The 18,863-nt window shown below is 45.5% G+C and overlaps 1 protein-coding gene across 1 annotated transcript; it reads right to left on the bottom strand.

Moving 5' to 3' along the window:
* Window positions 1–1,659: 1,659 nt before the first annotated feature.
* On the bottom strand, window positions 1,660–6,390 carry Foxi3 (forkhead box I3). Its single transcript, XM_041679167.1, has 2 exons — window positions 5,796–6,390; window positions 1,660–2,261 (listed from the first exon to the last, which is right to left on the bottom strand). The coding sequence occupies exons 1-2, from the start codon at window positions 6,388–6,390 to the stop codon at window positions 1,660–1,662; spliced, it is 1,197 nt and encodes a 398-aa protein (XP_041535101.1).
* Between the last annotated feature and the right edge of the window lie 12,473 nt (window positions 6,391–18,863).

The following is an 18,863-nucleotide window of genomic DNA, read 5'->3' as shown; positions in this document are numbered from 1 at the left end:
GGGAAAAAAAAAATCTTTGCAGCTCCAGCAGACATTATAAATTAATTTACAAATATAGAGTTGTGTTAGAAATATTCATAAGAGTCCTTACGATTCTTCACGTACAAAAATATTAAGAAAATTTTTATGCATAAAGTATGAGTCCAGGTAGTTTCATTGGTTATCTTTTTGCATAACAGTTAATAAACAACAGTGATGCAATTTGTACACCAAGAGGCTATTAAAATTTTCCATACATTTCTAAAACATTTAAACTAATGCTGATTTCTAATATACAGGAGGCATAAAATAAATCCTTGTCTTAAAAAAAAAACACACACACACACCAGGGATCCCCCCCTCCCCCCCGCCATACACAATTTCATGACATTCGTATCTCACGTCAATATCTGAAGAACATGGTAGCACGGGAGCTTGTTGATTACCTTCATTTTAGTGGTGGACTGTTGCTGTAAATCCAACCGGTCCTGTTTGTTAGCGCTCTTTGTTCAACTACGCTGTGCTAGATGCTCTGCACTACAAGATGATTCAAATGAAGTTACCTCAGAAGTGGTACTGAAACAAATTATATACATATAACTTTTAAAAGCATTTACCAGAATAGTCTCTCATTAAAAACTGTAAGATTGGTCTGGAAGTGGAAGCACTCAGAGGCATCTCTGTGAGTTCAAGGCCAGCAGCATGGTCTATATAGTCAGTTCCAGGACAACCAGGGCTACACAGAGACCTTGTCTCAAAGACCCAACCAAAATTAACCTGTAAGATGTCACTGTCAATGAAATAACTAGGGCATAAGCTAAAAGGGGCACGATGCCAGGTTTACCACAAGGACTTAATCATCCCATGTACACTGTGTTTATTATGATGCTGGCATGTTTAAGAACCCATCATTTCCCACGTGTGACCTTGGTATGTGTGTTACCTGCCATCTCAGAAGAGCACTTATACCTATCACCCACACAGAATATCGACGGCTTCAGAAACCCTGCATCTTGGAACATAAGGAAACTTGCTGTCCAGAAGTAAATGAGTTGACCTTCCAGCTATATAAACATTTGGCACAAAGCACTCCTGCAGTAGCACCTACCATTTCCAGACAGAGGTAACTCGTGAGCTAGATTCAGAAAGGGTTTGTGGCATTTCCAGACACCACAGGAAGCAAAGGATATAATAAAATGAGTTTTCTTATAAAAACAAAAACAAAACAAAACAAAAAAACAAAACTAGATTAACTGACTTTCTTCAAAAAGTCAGAATGCTGTCCTGGAGGAAATAACCAGCTGGTCAATCCCCCCATGCCTCCAGCTGCCAATGGCTTTAATTTTCCCACCCATAACTTCAATGGGCTGTTCCCCCACCAAGCTGCCTGTATACATTTGAGCTTGCTGCTCTGGTATAGAAGTGAATAATAGATGCAGTCCTCAGAGTTCTCCCTACTATCCCAGGACCAAGGAAGGTGCCTTTTATCTCCAGAGAGGCTCACAGCCAGAGAAACCTGGCGTGTAAGAACTACTCTGGTTACTGTGAGCGTTCGTAGTCAGTGGGGTCACTCAGCAGCTCACAGAAATCAACGCAGAAGTGCAGTCCTACCCCAGACTTCCTGAACTGAGTCTACATTCAAAGTGGATCTCAAGTGTACATTGACAAAGTCGGAGTAGTTTACACATCAGAGCCATCCCGGGGGTAGATGAGGCTGTTGACCATGCTAAAGTTGTAGAAGGCGCTGCTGAAGGGGCTACTCTGGTCCCCGCTGCTGCTGCCAGGAAATGGGCTGTAGTAGGAAGATAGCTGGTTGCTTCCACCCACAGTGCTCAGCTGCATGGAGTCTGGAGAACTGTCTGGGATGGAGGTGTTGGGGAATGCGCTGGAGGGCAGCTGGGTGCCCCCTAGGTGGCGGCGATTGCCTGGGATGGCTCGCTGGGTACTCACGCTGCTGGGGTTTACGCTTAGAGTGTTGAGGGTGCTGAGGAAAGTGTTGAGGCACGGCGTGGAGATGTGTGTGGATGCTCCAGGAGAGGAGGAGGTACTGCTGGTGCCTTCTGTAGGCTCTGGGGACTGAGATGGCCTCAGAGACGAGGGGCTGTCTCCTTCCAGCTTCCCACTCACTCTTAGTCTTGAGGACAGTCCTTCTGATTTTGGTGTTCCTGAAGCCACAGTGAGGTTGCTGTTGGCCTCAGAACGGCGTTTTCGTTTCCGACGGAAGTTTCCATTGTCAAACATTTTCTCACAGTTTGGATCTAGAGTCCAGTAATTGCCTTTCCCTGAGGAAAAAAGAAAGTTAGTGAGGGTCCTTTTTTAATGATTATTTGAGCCAGGGTTTCTCTGGGTAGTAGCCCTGACTGTCCTGGAACTTGTTCTGTAGACCAGGCTAGGCTTGCTTGAACTCCACTTGCCTGGGGCTCCGAGTGCTGGGATTAAAGGTGTGTGCTCCCACACCCAGCTTGAAGGTTCTATTTTATTTTTGTGCACAGAATAAAACCCTTAAAGTTTCAAGACACTTGAGTGGGTGTCTGAAATCACCAACAGCACCAAATCCTATCAACTCTACGTTTTTTTTTCCTATAGATATACATCTATGACAAAGTAAATATATAAATTAGGCAGAATAACATTATAAGGGATGTTGAATGGGGTCTGTTGCTGGAGTTTAAAGACAGTTTATATATCTCATGCTGGCCTTAAATTTACTCTGGTCCTGCTGTCTCTCTCCCACCAAACCTGTTCTATAATGCTGAGGATCAAAAGCATCAAAAGCAGGGCTTTATACATGATAGGCTGGTATCTACAACTGGACATACAGCCCTAGCCCTCTTCTTTCTCTTTCGTTTCTATTTGTTGAGACAGGGTCTTGCATAGTCCAGGCAGCCCCAAACTTGCTGTGCAGGCGATGAACTAATCCTTCTGCCTCCACTTCCCAAATCCTAGAATTACAGGTTGTGTGCCTCAATGACTGGCTTAGAATTCGCTGCTTAATTATTCTGGACAGCAAATGACCAATTAACTAATAAAACACAGCTAGGGAAGATCACTGCAGCCCATATTGGACTACCAGGAAATCAGATTCATTAAATGTTGACCAAGGTGCTCATTCCAGTGTCATCTTCCTCTCGAGGTCTTACTCACTAAGAAAGAGAAATTCAGAATAAGCTGTTGTAGCCAGTTCTACCTTATTTTACCATCACCTGCCACTTCCATCTTAAGACCTAATTTTATTATTCCTGAGGTACCTACACCCACCACCTTCCCATGTAGATTTGCAAAATTATGAAATTCTGGTGCTATTAAAACAGGAGCTTCCATCCAGATAGTGGTGGCACACGCCTTTAATCGCAGTACTTGGGAGGCAGAATCAGGTGGATCTTTGTGAGTTCAAAGCCAGTCTGGTCTACAGAGTTCCAGGACAGGCTTCAAAGCCACGAGAAACTCTGTCTTGAACACCCCCACGCCCCCACAAATACCAAAAACAAAAAACCAGGAGCTTCCATTTGTTTTCTAAAATAAGGAGGACAGTAAGTTATAACATGTAGTAAGTTAACTTAGGCTTAAATGATACCTTGGTGTAATAGCTGGCACACGGCAAGCAGCCTGAACAGTAGTTACTACAATTATTTATGAAAAATTTACAACTCCTACAACTGAATCACATTGGAAAAAAACAATTACAAAATGTTAAATTATACTAACGAGCAATCAAACTGTAACAACTGTACTGACGGGGCTTATTTGCAGTACAAGGAAACTGGGAACCGGCACCCCATTCTCATCTGAACAGGCTGTGTACAAGTTGTCCACTGGGAAAATTCTCTACTCGCTTAAAACACAACACGTGTCTTCTGTACAAAATGCTCTCCAGTGACCGAAGGGGAAGACCTACTGCATCTTAGAATTATCACCCAAATAGGTTCTCCAGTGTCTTTAAGCTCTTTACAGTGAGTATGTCATGGAGAAGCTCAAGTGTCCGCCGGAGCTCTATGGAGAAGGGCAACAGGACCAAAGCCCTCAGTTTCCAGATGAGAGGCGAGGTACAGGCTGGCTACCTACTGTACAAAGTTCCACACAAGTTGTTATTGTGAGGCAGGATTTAAGTGAATTGGCTCCAAATTTAATTTTTTTTTTTGAATCAGGGTCTCACTATGCAGCCCTGGCTATCCTGGAACTTACTCTGTAGACCAGGCTGGCCTCAAACTCAGAGTCTCTGACTCTGTAAAACAGAGAGGTGTGTGTGGGGGGGGGGGCGGGGTATAGTATCTGTAACTATCTGGATAGGTCTATTGAGTCACTTGGTATCAGTATCTTCCTCTCTCCAGTGCTGGAGAGTAAACCCAAGACCTCAATAAACCAGGCAAATGTTCTATTTTTAACTACACTCCTGACCTAACACTGGGGTTTTGTTCTTTTTTAAAAAAATTCCAGATAGCAGTATCTTTGAATTTTTTTTTAAAGATCAAAGGAAGACACATGACAGACATAAAAATCTTGGGTGGTTTGAGGCTAAATTGGGAAGGGCATCTTCAAAAACTGCATGCCCTGTCCAAGTGTCACCACTGGGCACAAGTGACTATTAAGACATTTGCAATGTGTCCAAATTAAAATGTGTTGTAAAATATACACAATGAGATTTAAGAGAAAGGTTATTTATGAACCTGACCTTGAACTCTTGATTTCTTCATGCTCCACCTCCTAAATGATAGGTATAAGGAACAAAACTTAACAAGCCTAATCACGTTTAACTTTTTAAAATTTGGTTTGCACTATACATTATCAGCACTGGAAAAAGGAAAAAGGAAAAAAAAAAAAAGAACCACTTCTGCCCAGAGTGACTTCTGCCAAGGTTAGGGCTAATCCTTTGCTTGTCTGATGCCCTGGGTTCCATCCGCCAATACAACAAAAGACCTGGTAACATTTAAAAAAACTATAGCTCTCATCTCATTTACACCTTCTCTCTCCCTTCGCTGTTCAGGGTCATTCAAAAGGCCTCAAACAGAACCTGTTTCTTTGTAAGCTTCGCTCCACTTCCACCTCTGCCAGGTTAAGACGACACTCAGAACACAACCTATGCAGCAGTCTCCTGCACTCAAGGGATTGGGACGCCAATTTACCTAAACCTCAGTTGGCCCACTTCTGATATATATATATATATATATATATATATATATATATATATATGGTGTTTTTTGAGAAAGGGTTTCTTTGTAACTTTGGAGCCTGTCCTGGAACTAGCTCTTGTAGACTAGGCTGGCCTTGAACTCAGAGATCCACCTGCCTCTGCCTCCCGAGTGCTGGGATTAAAGGCGTGTACCGCCACCACCCAGCTCCACTTCTGATTTTTATCATTAAATCACCACTCTCTAGTTAGGTGAACGGGTAAGGACGCAATGAAATTCTGAGGCCCCATGTTCTCAGTTCACCGTTTGCAACAGGTGCTAGAGCACGCTGCTTAAGAGTTCCTTTCCTCCCGGTCTTTCTCCCAATCTACTTCCAGTAACTAAACTGTCCCTTGCAGCGGTCTTCTATTTTGAGGTCATACTTTTATTTATTTTTCTAGCCGGTCAGCTTCTGCCCTGAGCGTAGGGGACCAGGTGTGTTCTCCCTAAGATCTGATACTTAACGCATCCCTATCAGACCAGGTTGGAGGTGGCTCTTTCCCAAATGTTCTCCAGTGATGAGAAGACCGCGTGTGGATTTTCAACCTAGCCGCGCAAAGACCCGATTTTGGGCTCTGGCTCCCAGCACCTGTAGGATACTCGGTTCCGCATCCTTCCCCGCCTGGGAAACACCGGCCCTGGCCGTCTCACCTGGGTCGTCCTCGTCGCGGGGCACCTTCTTGAAGCAGTCGTTGAGTGAGAGGTTGTGGCGGATGGAATTCTGCCAGCCAGCCTTGCTGCGCTGGTAGAAAGGGAAGTTGTCTGCAACGAACTGGTAGATGTGGCTGAGGGTGAGCTTGCGCTCCGGAGCGCTCTGGATGGCCATGGCGATGAGCGCCGAGTACGAGTACGGCGGCCGCACCATCTTCAGCAGGTCCTCGGGGTTGGTCACCGACAGCCAGTTCAGATCGCCTGGAGCTGCCGAGCCGGCGGGCGAGGCGGGAGCAGCAGCCGAGGGCTGCGCGAAACCCCGCTGGGTGCCCACGAAGGTACCAGGAGCTGCTGGTGGCTGCAAGAAGGGTCCCGGAGCTGCTCCGGGGGGCGGCGGAGCGCCCAGGTAGCCGGCAGCGGAGGCAGGGCCGCCCACGCCGGGCCCGTTGAGCCACAAATAGGGGTTGGCGGCGGCGGCGGGCGGCGCGGCGTAGTCGGACAGCCCGTAGGGTCCCCTGGAGGTCGAGGGCGCACCGGGCGCCGCGGCGGTGGCGGGCTGTGAGTAGACGAAGTTGTCGCCGCAGTACAGGGCCATGTCGGTGGGCGAGGGCTGGTGCGGCGCGGTCGCGGCTTTGGGAGAACGGGGCTGGCCTCGGCGCTTCGGAGAAAGCATCCCTTGGAGGACCAACCCAACGGCCCACCCCGGCCTTCGCAGAGAGTAGGGACCTGGAGCGCTGAGGAGCTCACCGAGGGCGGGGAACTGCGTCTCTTATACCTGCGGGCCTGCCGAGGCTGGGCGGTTCAGCAATCCACGCCCTTGCCACGCCCCACGTACCCCGAAGCAGCGCGGAGCCTCTTTTGCCCCGCCAGCCCTGGCCTTGCAGCTCGCAGCCCTCAGCCTGCTTCGGAGTCAAGGTGAAAAGCGCCTTCCATCCTTTCTTCCTTCATCCGGCCCTGGTGTCCTCCAGTCTTAACCTCCAACCTCCCAGCCGCCCTCCCCTCCATCCTCCCTAGCTCGCGTGCGCAGCCAACGGGACGGCTGTTTCTTTTCTAACAAGTCTCAAAGATTCAAACTTTTTTTTGGGTAGGGGTGGTGTAATCAAAATTTTCGCGTTCAGTACAGCACTCAGATCGAGTCTCGACCGATCGGCTCCTTGCCATCAAAAGTAATAAATGTGAATGATCACCGAACAGGCACCCTGTGGGCTAGGTGTGAAATAGTTTTTCTCTCTTTTCTGTCCTCTCTCGCGCGCTTCATCTTTCTAGTTAAACTATTCACATTCGGAAAACAATGTTCATTTTTCACCCGGTTTGATCCGACTTTTACCGGGGTGTTATTTTTCAAAAGTTTTTTTTTCCCCAAAGACGTTTAAATAAGTGCCTTTGGAATTAACATTTAAAAGCCGAACGTTTGAAGTAATTTAAACGGTACAAGAATCACAGCCAAGGATTTCTGTTTTTTTGTTCTTAGCTTCTCCGCGTTTAAAGAGGCTCTCTGCGCACAGGGAGAGCAATTTGTGAAATACTGTGACGACCCACATGCCACTCAATCATTAATTACTGATTGAAAACAACAGCGAGAAAACAGCCTCTTTACCATCCAAAACATTCCTAAATGTGTTCTTGATAAAGAAATAGATCCAAAAGCTCTCATTTGAGCGGAGAAGTGTTTGGTTTTTAAATTTTTTTAAATTTCTATTTTCGGATTACAGTCTGACAACTGAGACTATTACTTCAGAACCCCCGCCCCAGCATTTATTTTCATGATAGCGTTAGTGTTTTACCTCTTTAAAAAATAAAATACGGGTCCGTCGGTCGAGGCGACTCCGCAGGCAAAGGCGCTTACCGCCAAACCTAAAGCCCTAAGTTTGATTCCTGGAGTCTACGGAGAAAACGGACCCGCACAAGTGTGGCCGCCGTGACTCCCGTTCCCTCCACCCCATAGATGAGTAAATAAATAACGTGATGTAATTTTTAATACAAATAATACATAATAATTCAAAAGGGAATTATTTAGCAAACTTGAATGCCTAAATTGCACATCTCACTTCAAATGTGAGTGGTCACCTTTCTCTGGAACCAGGAAAAGAATCACTGTAACTGTAAACACCTGCGTTTTGCCGCTCTTGGCAAAGTCTGGGGAAAAAGGAAACCATGACTCCTTAACTGTATTTTAATTTAGAATACATTTTCCTTTGCTTAGATAAAACAAAAACCAGGCTTCCCACCCTTCCAAAGGACTTGAAATAAAGTTCTTTGGTTTTAGGCAGATTTCTCCTGGCGACCACGACCTAGGCTGGACTTTAATGTCTTAATGCACTCATGGCTAGTTTTTCTTAAGTAGAAAGCTAAGGTGGCAGGGGCAGAGTAAAAGTTGAGAACCTAGAGGGCAAACTTTTTCCCCCCACACGAACTTTTAAATATCTAACATTTCTGGTAAAGTGACCGAAGTATATAGCTTCGGATAAATGGGTGTTCAAAGGCTTCAACACTTACTTCTCTTTCATCCTAGATGCCAGTAAATTATGAAAACATTGAATCCATCTTCCCGTTAGTAATTGATGTTCTTCAAAACACAATACCTTCCCTGTCTTTTAGCAAATTGATTACCCATACACAGTTTGCAATTTTTCTTCTGGGTTTAATTTTTAGGCTTCCACATGCTATTCTAAACCAGAGGCCATTGTTGCAGAATATTGTTTGTTGTTTTGATTAAAGGTTCTGCTTAGCGGGTGGTGTTCCTTGCCTGTCTTACAAACCGTAGTTTTATTTCAAAGGAGCAGAGCCACCTACCGACCTCTGCTGCTATTGCAGCACTTCCTAAGTGGGTGGGCCGCATCTTTAAAGAGGTGGGGGTCAGGCTTTTCTATCAATCGTCTTTATTTCATTTTATTTTATTTTGAGAGATGCATTTCATGTAGTCAGGCTGGCTTTGAATTCCCTGTGTAGCCGAGGACATCCTTTAACTGCAGATCCTCCCACCTCTCCCTCCCGAACGCTGGGGTTACTGGCCTGCACACCATGTTCACCCATACCTGGTCTTTGATCACATTCTGATTCTCAAAACACAAAGCTAGTGTTAGTCACGGCCTGAGTTCTTCACTGACAAAATTAATTTTCTAAAAGTATTTCTATTTTTTTTTAATTGAGGAAGCTGAGGCAGGTTGATTGCCATAAACCTGGACTACAGTTTGAGACCGTAAAAAAAAAAAATAATAATCAGAGCAAGAAGAAGCTTAAATTATAAGTTCCCACTGGAGAGGGTGAACTAGGAGGATCCAGAATCTGAGGCCTGAGTCACCCTCCCACAATATGATGTAATCAAGACAATTGATTGTTGCACCCAAGGTCGGTAGCGCACTGGCTTCCACTGCCCTTTGCTGACCTCTGGTTGCCTCCGTGCGGTGGCTGAGCAACAGCAGATTCTGAGGGAATGTTGTCGTTGGAGCCAAGAGTCCTGTGGAGTGCAGTTATTAGTTCTGTTAATCTGCACCATCATAGAAGCACAGCACATTGGTCTGCTGGCATTGCCACCTACTTGCAGAGGAAGGAAAGGATCATATGATGTGAAAATGGCCTTGGTGCTCTTCATTAAACACGTCAGCTGCCTTTTATGTAGCATTGAGGTTTACAGAAACACTCATATGTGGAAATCATGGGCAGTGAGGTGGCTTAGTGAGTAAGGGTGTATGAAATTAGGACCTAAGTTCACTCCTTGGGACCCATATAGTGGAAGGAGAGAACTAACTCCCTCAAATTGGGGAGAGGGAGAGAGAGAGAGAGAGAGAGAGAGACTAAATTACTACAATAAATAGAGAAATGGGATTTTTATGAAATGGAAACCAGGCATTCTAGCTATATCTGGCTTTCTAGCTGGCATTTACTAGTCAGTACATCCATCTTACTTCATCAAGTAAATCAGAAACTCATTGAAGTTGAACACACACACAGCCCCATTCCTGACTTCCAGCAGACTAACTGCCTCAGACTTGTGAGTGCTAGGATTGCAGGTATGCCCGACTGTCTTGGCTGGAAGGGCCATTCTTACCAAATATTTGTGGCTTTTCCAAATATTCATGCCTGGTAATGGTAAGTGGAGTGGACAGCTGGGAGAAGAAGCTTTTGAGTGACATGCAAGTATTTCATGTGGTGGTGTAACCATGCCCATTTAAGAATTCATGATCAGGGGCTGGAGAGATGGCTCAGTGGTTAAGAGCATTGCCTGCTCTTCCAAAGGTCCTGAGTTCAACTCCCAGCAACTACATGGTGGCTCACACCATCTGTAATGGGGTCTGGTGCCCTCTTCTGGCCTGCAGGCATACACACAGACGGAATCTTGTATACATAATAAATAAATTAATTAAAAAAAAAAGAATTCATGAACAAGCCATGAATCCCAGCACCTAGGAAGCTGAAATAAGGATTGTTGCACGTTTTAGGCTCAGAGCAAGCCTAGGCTCTGGCCCTACCCACACGTGACGAGCCTTGAGAATGACTACACACAGGGAGCATCAGAAGAGAAGGTCCTACCAAGGGAACTAAGAAATTCAGGAAGTTCAGACTATCCCGCCCCAGGCTTCCAATGCCCAAGGTCATATTTGCCCAAGGTCATATTTGCATATCTGCGTGGACTGAAGTAACTGGCCCACTAAATTAGCCTTCCAAATCAGCAGAAGTTATCTAAAGATATGCTAATGTGAATTTGCAAATCTTCACTCAAGCACTTGTTCTCAGTTTTCTCCTAAAAAGACAATTCTTCCACTATTTCAAAAAGTTGCAGAGCGGAGCTGGGAATATAGCTCATTAGTATTGCGCTCACCCAGCCTAGCATGCTGGGAGCCGTAGGCACTCCTTTACAGAGGACCTGAGTTCAATTCCCAGAACCTGCGTGGTGGCTCACAACCATCTGTAACTCCTGTTCCTCTTCTGAGCCCACAAACAGACATGCAGGCAAAACATTTATACTCATAAAATAAATACATTAAAAGAGAAAAGACAGAAAGGCCTAGAACACTAGTATGAAATAGTAACTTGCCAACATTTCAAAAAAACTGGGAAAAGAGGGATTCACCTATCTTTAGCATATCTGACTGTAGTGGTAGGCTTCTGGACTTTTCATGACTGCATGGTTTCTGTCACCAAGAAGTCCTTGGGAGCACAGCAGTGGATAGCTGTGCTCAGATGCAGCAGCCGAAATGAAGGCCTTCCATTGTCCTGTTAAACCTCTGTGTTTCTCCAGCCTTCTCATACTCCATTTTAGTTTGCCGTCAGTAAACCAAAGTGTTCAGAAACCATTTACCATCTCTGCATGCATGAGTTGGCAGATGTCACTATGGACACAGCCTGTGTTTCTCACATACATTCAGGTAGCTGATTTTAAATTATCAGTGACTTCATCAGCTTTCTGGCCTCTGTCATATATATATATATATATATATATATATATATATATATATATATGTCTGTCATATATATATATATGTGTGTGTGTGTCTTTTATATAAGCTTCAAATATACATGTGTATATAAAAATATGTTATATACTATTATAGAATAGAATGTTATAGAACACATGCATACACACACACATATGTATACACAATAGATATACACAATTCAGGTGGAATCAGAAAGAGGGATAAGATGCTGATTCCTTGGACCCTCCCAAGGCAGAAATCTGCTTTTAGGCTCTTCCTTTTCTTTCTTTTGGTTCTAGAGCTATGGATTGAAGCCAGGGCCAAGCACCAGGCAACTGCAGGTCTGTCTGCTGTGAAACTCCCTGTGGCACATACACTTCACAGCCTCTCACCCGCCACCTAGTGACTCAGACGCTGCTGGGTTTGGGAGCACAATCACCTATTTAAAACTCTGTAAAAAAAGGGAATGTTGACGAGGGAGGGGGACTTGATTGGGGGAGGGGGAGGGAAATGGGAGGCGGTGGCGGGGAAGAGATAGAAATCTTTAATAAATAATTAATTAAAAAAAAACGAAAGGGAATGTTGCTTTGTAGACAGGCATCATAAAGTAACTGCAAGGTATCGATGTGTGCGGGAGTTATCAGAATCATTAAAAATATTTTCAAATGACCTGGGTGAAAAGCCATGAGTAATAGGAATGTGCCTGCTTAACACACAGATGTGTGTGGGGAGCCTGGTGGTGTCGGCATACACATTTAATCCCAGCACTTGGGAGGCAGAGGCAAATGGATCTCTGTGAGTTTGAGGCCAGCCTGCTCTACAAGAGCTAGTCTCAGAATGGGCTCCAAAGCCCCAGAGAAACCTTGTCTCTAAAAATCAAAAAACAAAAACAAACAAAAAATTCAAAGCCGTTGCTAGCTAAATGCTCAATGCTTTCCCGACCTCCCCACATTTCCTGCCCCATCATTAGGCACCTGGCCTCATACCTGGCTTTGACTGTCCTTTCTCAATCTCCCATAAGGCATGGATCAGAAATATAAAAGAATGAAGAGAAATAAATACTTCCCTGCAAGATGGCTCAGTGCATAAAGGTGCCTCCTATAAATTGTCCTTGGATCTGCACTCACTCATCTGAGCACGTGTGCACTCACTCATCTGAGCTCCTGTGCACTCACTCACTCATCTGAGCACGTGTGCACTCACTCACTCATCTGAGCACGTGTGCACTCACTCATCTGAGCTCCTGTGCACTCACTCACTCATCTGAGCACGTGTGCATTCACTCATCTGAACACGTGTGCACTCACTCACTCATCTGAGCATGTGTGCACTCACTCACTCATCTGAGCATGTGTGCATTCACTCATCTGAACACGTCTGCACTCACTCACTCATCTGAGCATGTGTGCACTCACTCACTCATCTGAGCACATGTGCACTCACTCACTCATCTGAGCACGTGTGCATTCACTCATCTGAACACGTGTGCACTCACTCACTCATCTGAGCTCCTGTGCACTCACTCACTCATCTGAGCACGTGTGCACTCACTCAATCATCTGAGCACGTGTGCACTCACTCACTCATCTGAGCTCCTGTGCACTCACTCACTCATCTGAGCACGTGTGCATTCACTCATCTGAACACGTGTGCACTCACTCACTCATCTGAGCACGTGTGCACTCACTCACTCATCTGAGCATGTGTGCATTCACTCATCTGAACACGTGTGCACTCACTCACTCATCTGAGCATGTGTGCACTCACTCACTCATCTGAGCACGTGTGCACTCACTCACTCATCTGAGCACGTGTGCATTCACTCATCTGAACACGTGTGCACTCACTCACTCATCTGAGCACGTGTGCACTCACTCACTCATCTGAGCATGTGTGCATTCACTCATCTGAACACGTGTGCACTCACTCACTCATCTGAGCATGTGTGCACTCACTCAATCATCTGAGCACGTGTGCACTCACTCATCTGAGCTCCTGTGCACTCACTCACTCATCTGAGCACGTGTGCATTCACTCATCTGAACACGTGTGCACTCACTCACTCATCTGAGCTCCTGTGCACTCACTCACTCATCTGAGCACGTTTGCACTCACTCACTCATCTGAGCACGTGTGCATTCACTCATCTGAGCTCCTGTGCACTCACTCACTCATCTGAGCATGTGTGCATTCACTCATCTGAGCACGTGTGCACTCACTCACTCATCTGAGCACGTGTGCACTCACTTACTCATCTGAGCACGTGTGCACTCACTCACTCATCTGAGCTCCTGTGCACTCACTCACTCATCTGAGCACGTGTGCACTCACTCACTCATCTGAGCTCCTGTGCACTCACTCACTCATCTGAGCACGTGTGCACTCACTCACTCATCTGAGCACGTGTGCACTCACTCATCTGACCTCCTGTGCACTCACTCACTCATCTGAGCACGTGTGCACTCACTCACTCATCTGAGCACGTGTGCACTCACTCATCTGACCTCCTGTGCACTCACTCACTCATCTGAGCACGTGTGCATTCACTCATCTGAGCACGTGTGCACTCACTCACTCATCTGAGCATGTGTGCACTCACTCACTCATCTGAGCACGTGTGCACTCACTCATCTGAGCTCGTGTGCACTCACTCATCTGAGCTCCTGTGCACTCACTCATCTGAGCACGTGTGCATTCACTCATCTGAGCTCCTGTGTACTCACTCATCTGAGCACGTGTGCATTCACTCATCTGAGCACGTGTGCACTCACTCATCTGAGCTCCTGTGCACTCACTCACTCATCTGAGCACGTGTGCACTCACTCACTCATCTGAGCACGTGGGCACCCACACACGCATACACTATAAATAAAAAACTATTTTTACTAATCTTTTTTTTTTTTTTTTTTTTTTTTTGGTTTTTTTGAGACAGGGTTTCTCTGTGGCTTTGGAGCCTGTCCTTGAACTTGCTCTGTAGATCAGGCTGGTCTCGAACTTGCAGAGATCCACCTGCCTCTGCCTATTTGCACTTATCTTGTTAGATACTATTGGCTGTAGTGGATATTTTGCCTGCATATCTGTGTAGCGTGGGCATGCCTGCTGTTGGAGGAGGTCAGAAAAAGGGTGGAGTTACATATGACTGTGGACTGCCTTGTGGATACTGGGACCTGAACTCTGGTTCCTCTGCAACAGCAGCAAATGCATTTAAAAGCGGAGCCACAGGAAAGAAGAGAAAGGCCGTCTTCCTCCCTGCTAAGGGTGACAGTGGGGAAGTAATCAGTTGGCATTATGCTTTATGGAAGTTGACTATTTTCCTTTGAGATATTAATCATTTTCTTATTTGCATATTTGTAAGATTAAGCTCAGTCTCTTTAAGCTTCAACATTTCCTCCCATACTGGATGAAAGGGAAAAAAAATCTCATGTGGTGTACACTTTTAATCCCAGAACCCAAGAGGCAGAGGCAGGCAGATCTTCACGAGTTGGAAGCCAGCCTGATCTACACAGAGTTCCAGACCAGCCAGAACTACACAGTGAAACCTTTCCTCCCTTCCCCTCAAAGTGGGGTTGGGGGTGGGGAGGAGCATTAGTATTCACCTCTATGACCTCACCGAGGTCGCCATCTTGGCCTTTCTTCTACACAGTGCCTTTTAGCCAAGATGGACTCCTTTCCTTTTGTAAACAGAAGCCAAAATCAATCCTTCCCTTATGTTGCTTCTGCCAGGGTTTGTCAAAGCAATGAGAAAAGTTACCAATTCATGCCCCAAGGATTTTAAAATATGTGGAATCTAGATCTTGGTTTGTTTCATTTCTTTTAATTAATTCGTGAATTTTAGTCGGGGCTCACTATGTAGCCTTGGATGGCTTGGAATTCACTCCTGTCTCGAAAAAAGAAAAGAAAGGCTGAGCCACCTCTTTCATCTCTTATTTATTCTTCTTTGATGGGAATAAGTGTTTTGACTGCACTTGTGGAAATGCATCACACGAAAGTAGTGTGGGAGGAGGCCAAAAGAGGGCATCAGATCCTCTGGAGCTGGAGTTCCAGCAGGTTGGGAGCCAGTGGTAGGTGCTGGGAATGGAGCCTAGGATGTCTACAAGAGCAGCAAATGCTCACATCTACTGAGTTATCTCTCCAGCCCACTTTAATATTTCTGAGAGGTCTATCTACTGATTTCTATAGTGACTATAGTAGGTTACATTCCCAAGAATCTAGACTCTTGTGTGTGTGTGTGTGTGTGTGTGTGTGTGCGTGTGTGTGTATGTATTTGTACCCATGAAAATGTCACTGTGAGTATGAGTCTGTATGTGTGCCTATGAAAATGTCACAGTGAGCATGTGTGCATGTGTGTGTGTGTGTGTGTGTGTGTGTGTAAGAAAATGTTGCAGTGAAATTCACTGCCTTCTATCTAATCAAAATAGTAATTAAAAACAATGATCTTAGCTGCTCAGAAGGTGGAAAGAAGAAGAAAGCGAGCGGTTCTGACCCTATGATGTCCCTGGTGCTTGCAGGGGTAAAGGAGGGAAGAGGATAGCCCACATACCTGCTAGCTCTCACTGCTTGACATGCGCCTGGAGGAAAGTGACCAGAAAAGAAGACATGGTATCAGTGGTACTTTGTGCTGCTTCAACACTGCGTTTCAGGCAGAACATATTAGTGGTAACTGATTCAAAACTGCAAATATTGCCTGCTAGTCATGTGAAAATTCATTTCCAGAGCCAGGGGTATAGCTCAGTGGCAGATCCCTAGCGATTTGCTTCCCGCCACAACAGTGAACAAACCAAACAACGAAAAGGCACTGAAATGGACTTTTGCATTTCAAATCTCGTCTGGTCATTGTTAGCTTGGGTCCACTTGTTTGAATGATTGACTCTTTGAGATGGAATGTCATTATATGGCTGTGGCTAGCCTTGAACTCTCAGCAGTCCTCCTGCCTCAGTCTCCAAAGTGCTGGGATTGCAGGTATGAGATACCACACTTAGCCCAAAAGTGTCTTCCATCTGAAAAGATGAATATTTGCAAGACTGAAGAAGAGACCAAGGGGCAAGGGGCTGATGCTGGTAGCTACAGCCTTGGGTGGTATGCGTGTGTGAAGCTTTACTGAGTATTTCTTAAGTATAATATTTCACCGTCTTTGCTTTGTGTGTGTGTGTTTGAGCACAGGCACACTCAAACTCAGAGGACGGTTTGTGGGAAGTCTTTTCTTTTTGCTCTACCTTGTAGGATCCAGGATTGAACTCAGGTCACCTAGCTGAGAGGACAGGCACTTTTCCCTGTGAAGCCATCTCTCCAGTTCTCGACTGAATTTTGTTTTTGTTTTTTGATTTGCGTGCATGAGTGTATATGCCTGCAGAGACCCTAAGAGGGTATCGGAGCTGGAGTCACAGGCAGTTGTGAGCCACCACATGTGTGCTGAGAACTGAACTCTAGCCCTTTGGAAGAACAGCGAGTGTCCTTAACTGCCATCTCTCCAGCCCTCTTTTCGGAATATTACTTTCAAATTTCTTCTTGGGGGAAACTGTAATCAATGGCATTGCTGAAGGTTGAGCTTAGTTTTCCTCCAACCGTTTTCACCTACAAACTAAGGATCACACTGGTTACAGAGGAGCAAATCACAGACTTTCTGTATGTGTGTGGGGAGAAGGGGACCCAGAACACTCTAACCAGGGACTTTTTGATCTCGCCTGCAAGACTTGAAGAAAGAATGAAGATTTTGTAAATCAGGGAGGACAGCACAGGAGCCCCACACTTTTGTCGGGTGCATTTTCTCTGCTGTTCCCAAATGGCAAAGGATTAAGATGAAGGGGATTAGAATGATGCTTTTTAATATAATTCTTCCTAAGAAGAAGAGATACTTTCCTGAGTGAGTCACGGGGCTGGGTGATGATGGTGCACACTCTCAATCCCAGTGCTCAGAGGGAGGCGGATCTCTGTGAGTTTGAGACTGGTCTGGTCTATAGAGTGAGTACCAGGACAGTCAGGGCTACACAGAGAAGCCTTGTCTCAAAAAAGCCAAAAATTAATTAATTAATAAAATTAAAAAAGAAAGGAATGAAGAAAAGACCAAAGAAGAGTAGCGTCATGTGGATTACACTGTCCACAAACGTCACCACTACCGTTTGACTATTATGATTTGTTGTTTACAATGCTAACTTCACTTCTTTCCATGTCATCAGAATAAGGAAAGCCATCTTTTAGCACAAGTATAGATGACTACCAATCCATTAGTTATCAAGTAAGACTCTCTAGGAATCACTACTGGATTGCTCCACCAAACTGGTCAGTTAGGGACAACAGTACATCCTCACCTGCCCTTCAAAGAGGATTGGGAGGGGCGGAAAACACACACCTCTGGACAGGGAAGTGATGAAGAGGAGGGGGGCTGGACAGGGAAGTGATGAAGAGGTGGGGGGGAACACACACCTCTGGACAGGGAAGTGATGAAGAACTGGGGGGGTGGAAACACATACCTCTGGACAGGAAAGTGATAAAGAGGTGGAGGGAGGGGTGGAAACACACACCTCTGGACAGGGAAGTGATGCAGAGGCGAGTTCTGGTGCCTGTGGACAATTCTGCACATTCATAAAGAGCTGGGCTTTCACAAGGCCCTTCTGTCTGTCACCACCTGGGCTGGGAGATGGAACACTCACCTGAGCCATCCCTCTTCCTCAAGACGCTTCACCATCCCAAACTCTGAGAAGCATAAATAAAGACCACTGGGAATGGCCTCGCTGTCTGACCTTTAACCTGAAGTGAAAATAAAGCTTGGAGAATGTCATCCTGGCTCAAGGCTCTCGCAGAGCGCCTCCTTCTCTTACCTGTTGACAAGCGCCTGCCAGACCTCACAGTTACCTTTGATTTAGCCGTAATGGCATCCCCACACATAACAGAGGTCTGTCCTGTAATCCTTCTGAAGCTTAAGTCAATTTTATGGTAACCCGAGAGCCATTTCCTGCTTCGAAATGATGTCACTGTCTGTTAACACATCGTAGAGTGACCACCGAATTCACTTAGGGAGCAGAGCCATAGCTCACGGCCAACAGTCAGAGCTGGCTAAAAATAAATGCTATGCGAGTTTTCAAGATGCAAAAGGAGGTTTGAATCCAGTTACACCAACAAACCCCTTAAAGATATCTTAACAGATGTTCGCAAAGAGCCCGGAGGATGTTATGAATCAGGAATTTGCACCTCAGAGGTTTAGGAGTTTTGCTTTTGTTGAGATGGGTGCAGTTTTGGAATTGGGGTGGAGAATCAGAAACATTAAACCATCCGCACCTGTAACTGAAGTTTATTTCACATTTTGTCTTTGTTTTGTTTTTGTTTTTTTTTCATTGAAAACAATTTTCTCTCCTCTAATGGCATTTTTGTTGATGTGTGCTGGAGGGGGTAGGGAATGTGTGTGCATGAGTCGGGGTCCCCCCATATAGCCTGGACTGGCCTCAAATTTGAAATTATCCTTCTGCCTCTGCTTCCCAAGGGCTGGGAGTACAGAGTACGGGTGTGTGCCACCATACACAGTTGCTGGTTGATTTTAAATCATGCATTTTTCTCAACTCAATGACTTTTCCCATGAAACTGACTTGTATCCATAAAAGTTACCTCAGGGCTAATACAGGCTTTAGCTAGGTGTTGGGGTGCCTGCCTGCAAGCCCGT

The sequence above is a fragment of the Microtus oregoni genome, unplaced genomic scaffold, assembly GCF_018167655.1.
Source record: "Microtus oregoni isolate MIOR12 unplaced genomic scaffold, Mior012 000002F_ref0000024, whole genome shotgun sequence".
NCBI classification, from domain to species: domain Eukaryota; kingdom Metazoa; phylum Chordata; class Mammalia; order Rodentia; family Cricetidae; genus Microtus; species Microtus oregoni.
Note: the sequence above shows the minus strand (reverse complement) of the source record. Positions and strands in the feature narration are given on the sequence as shown.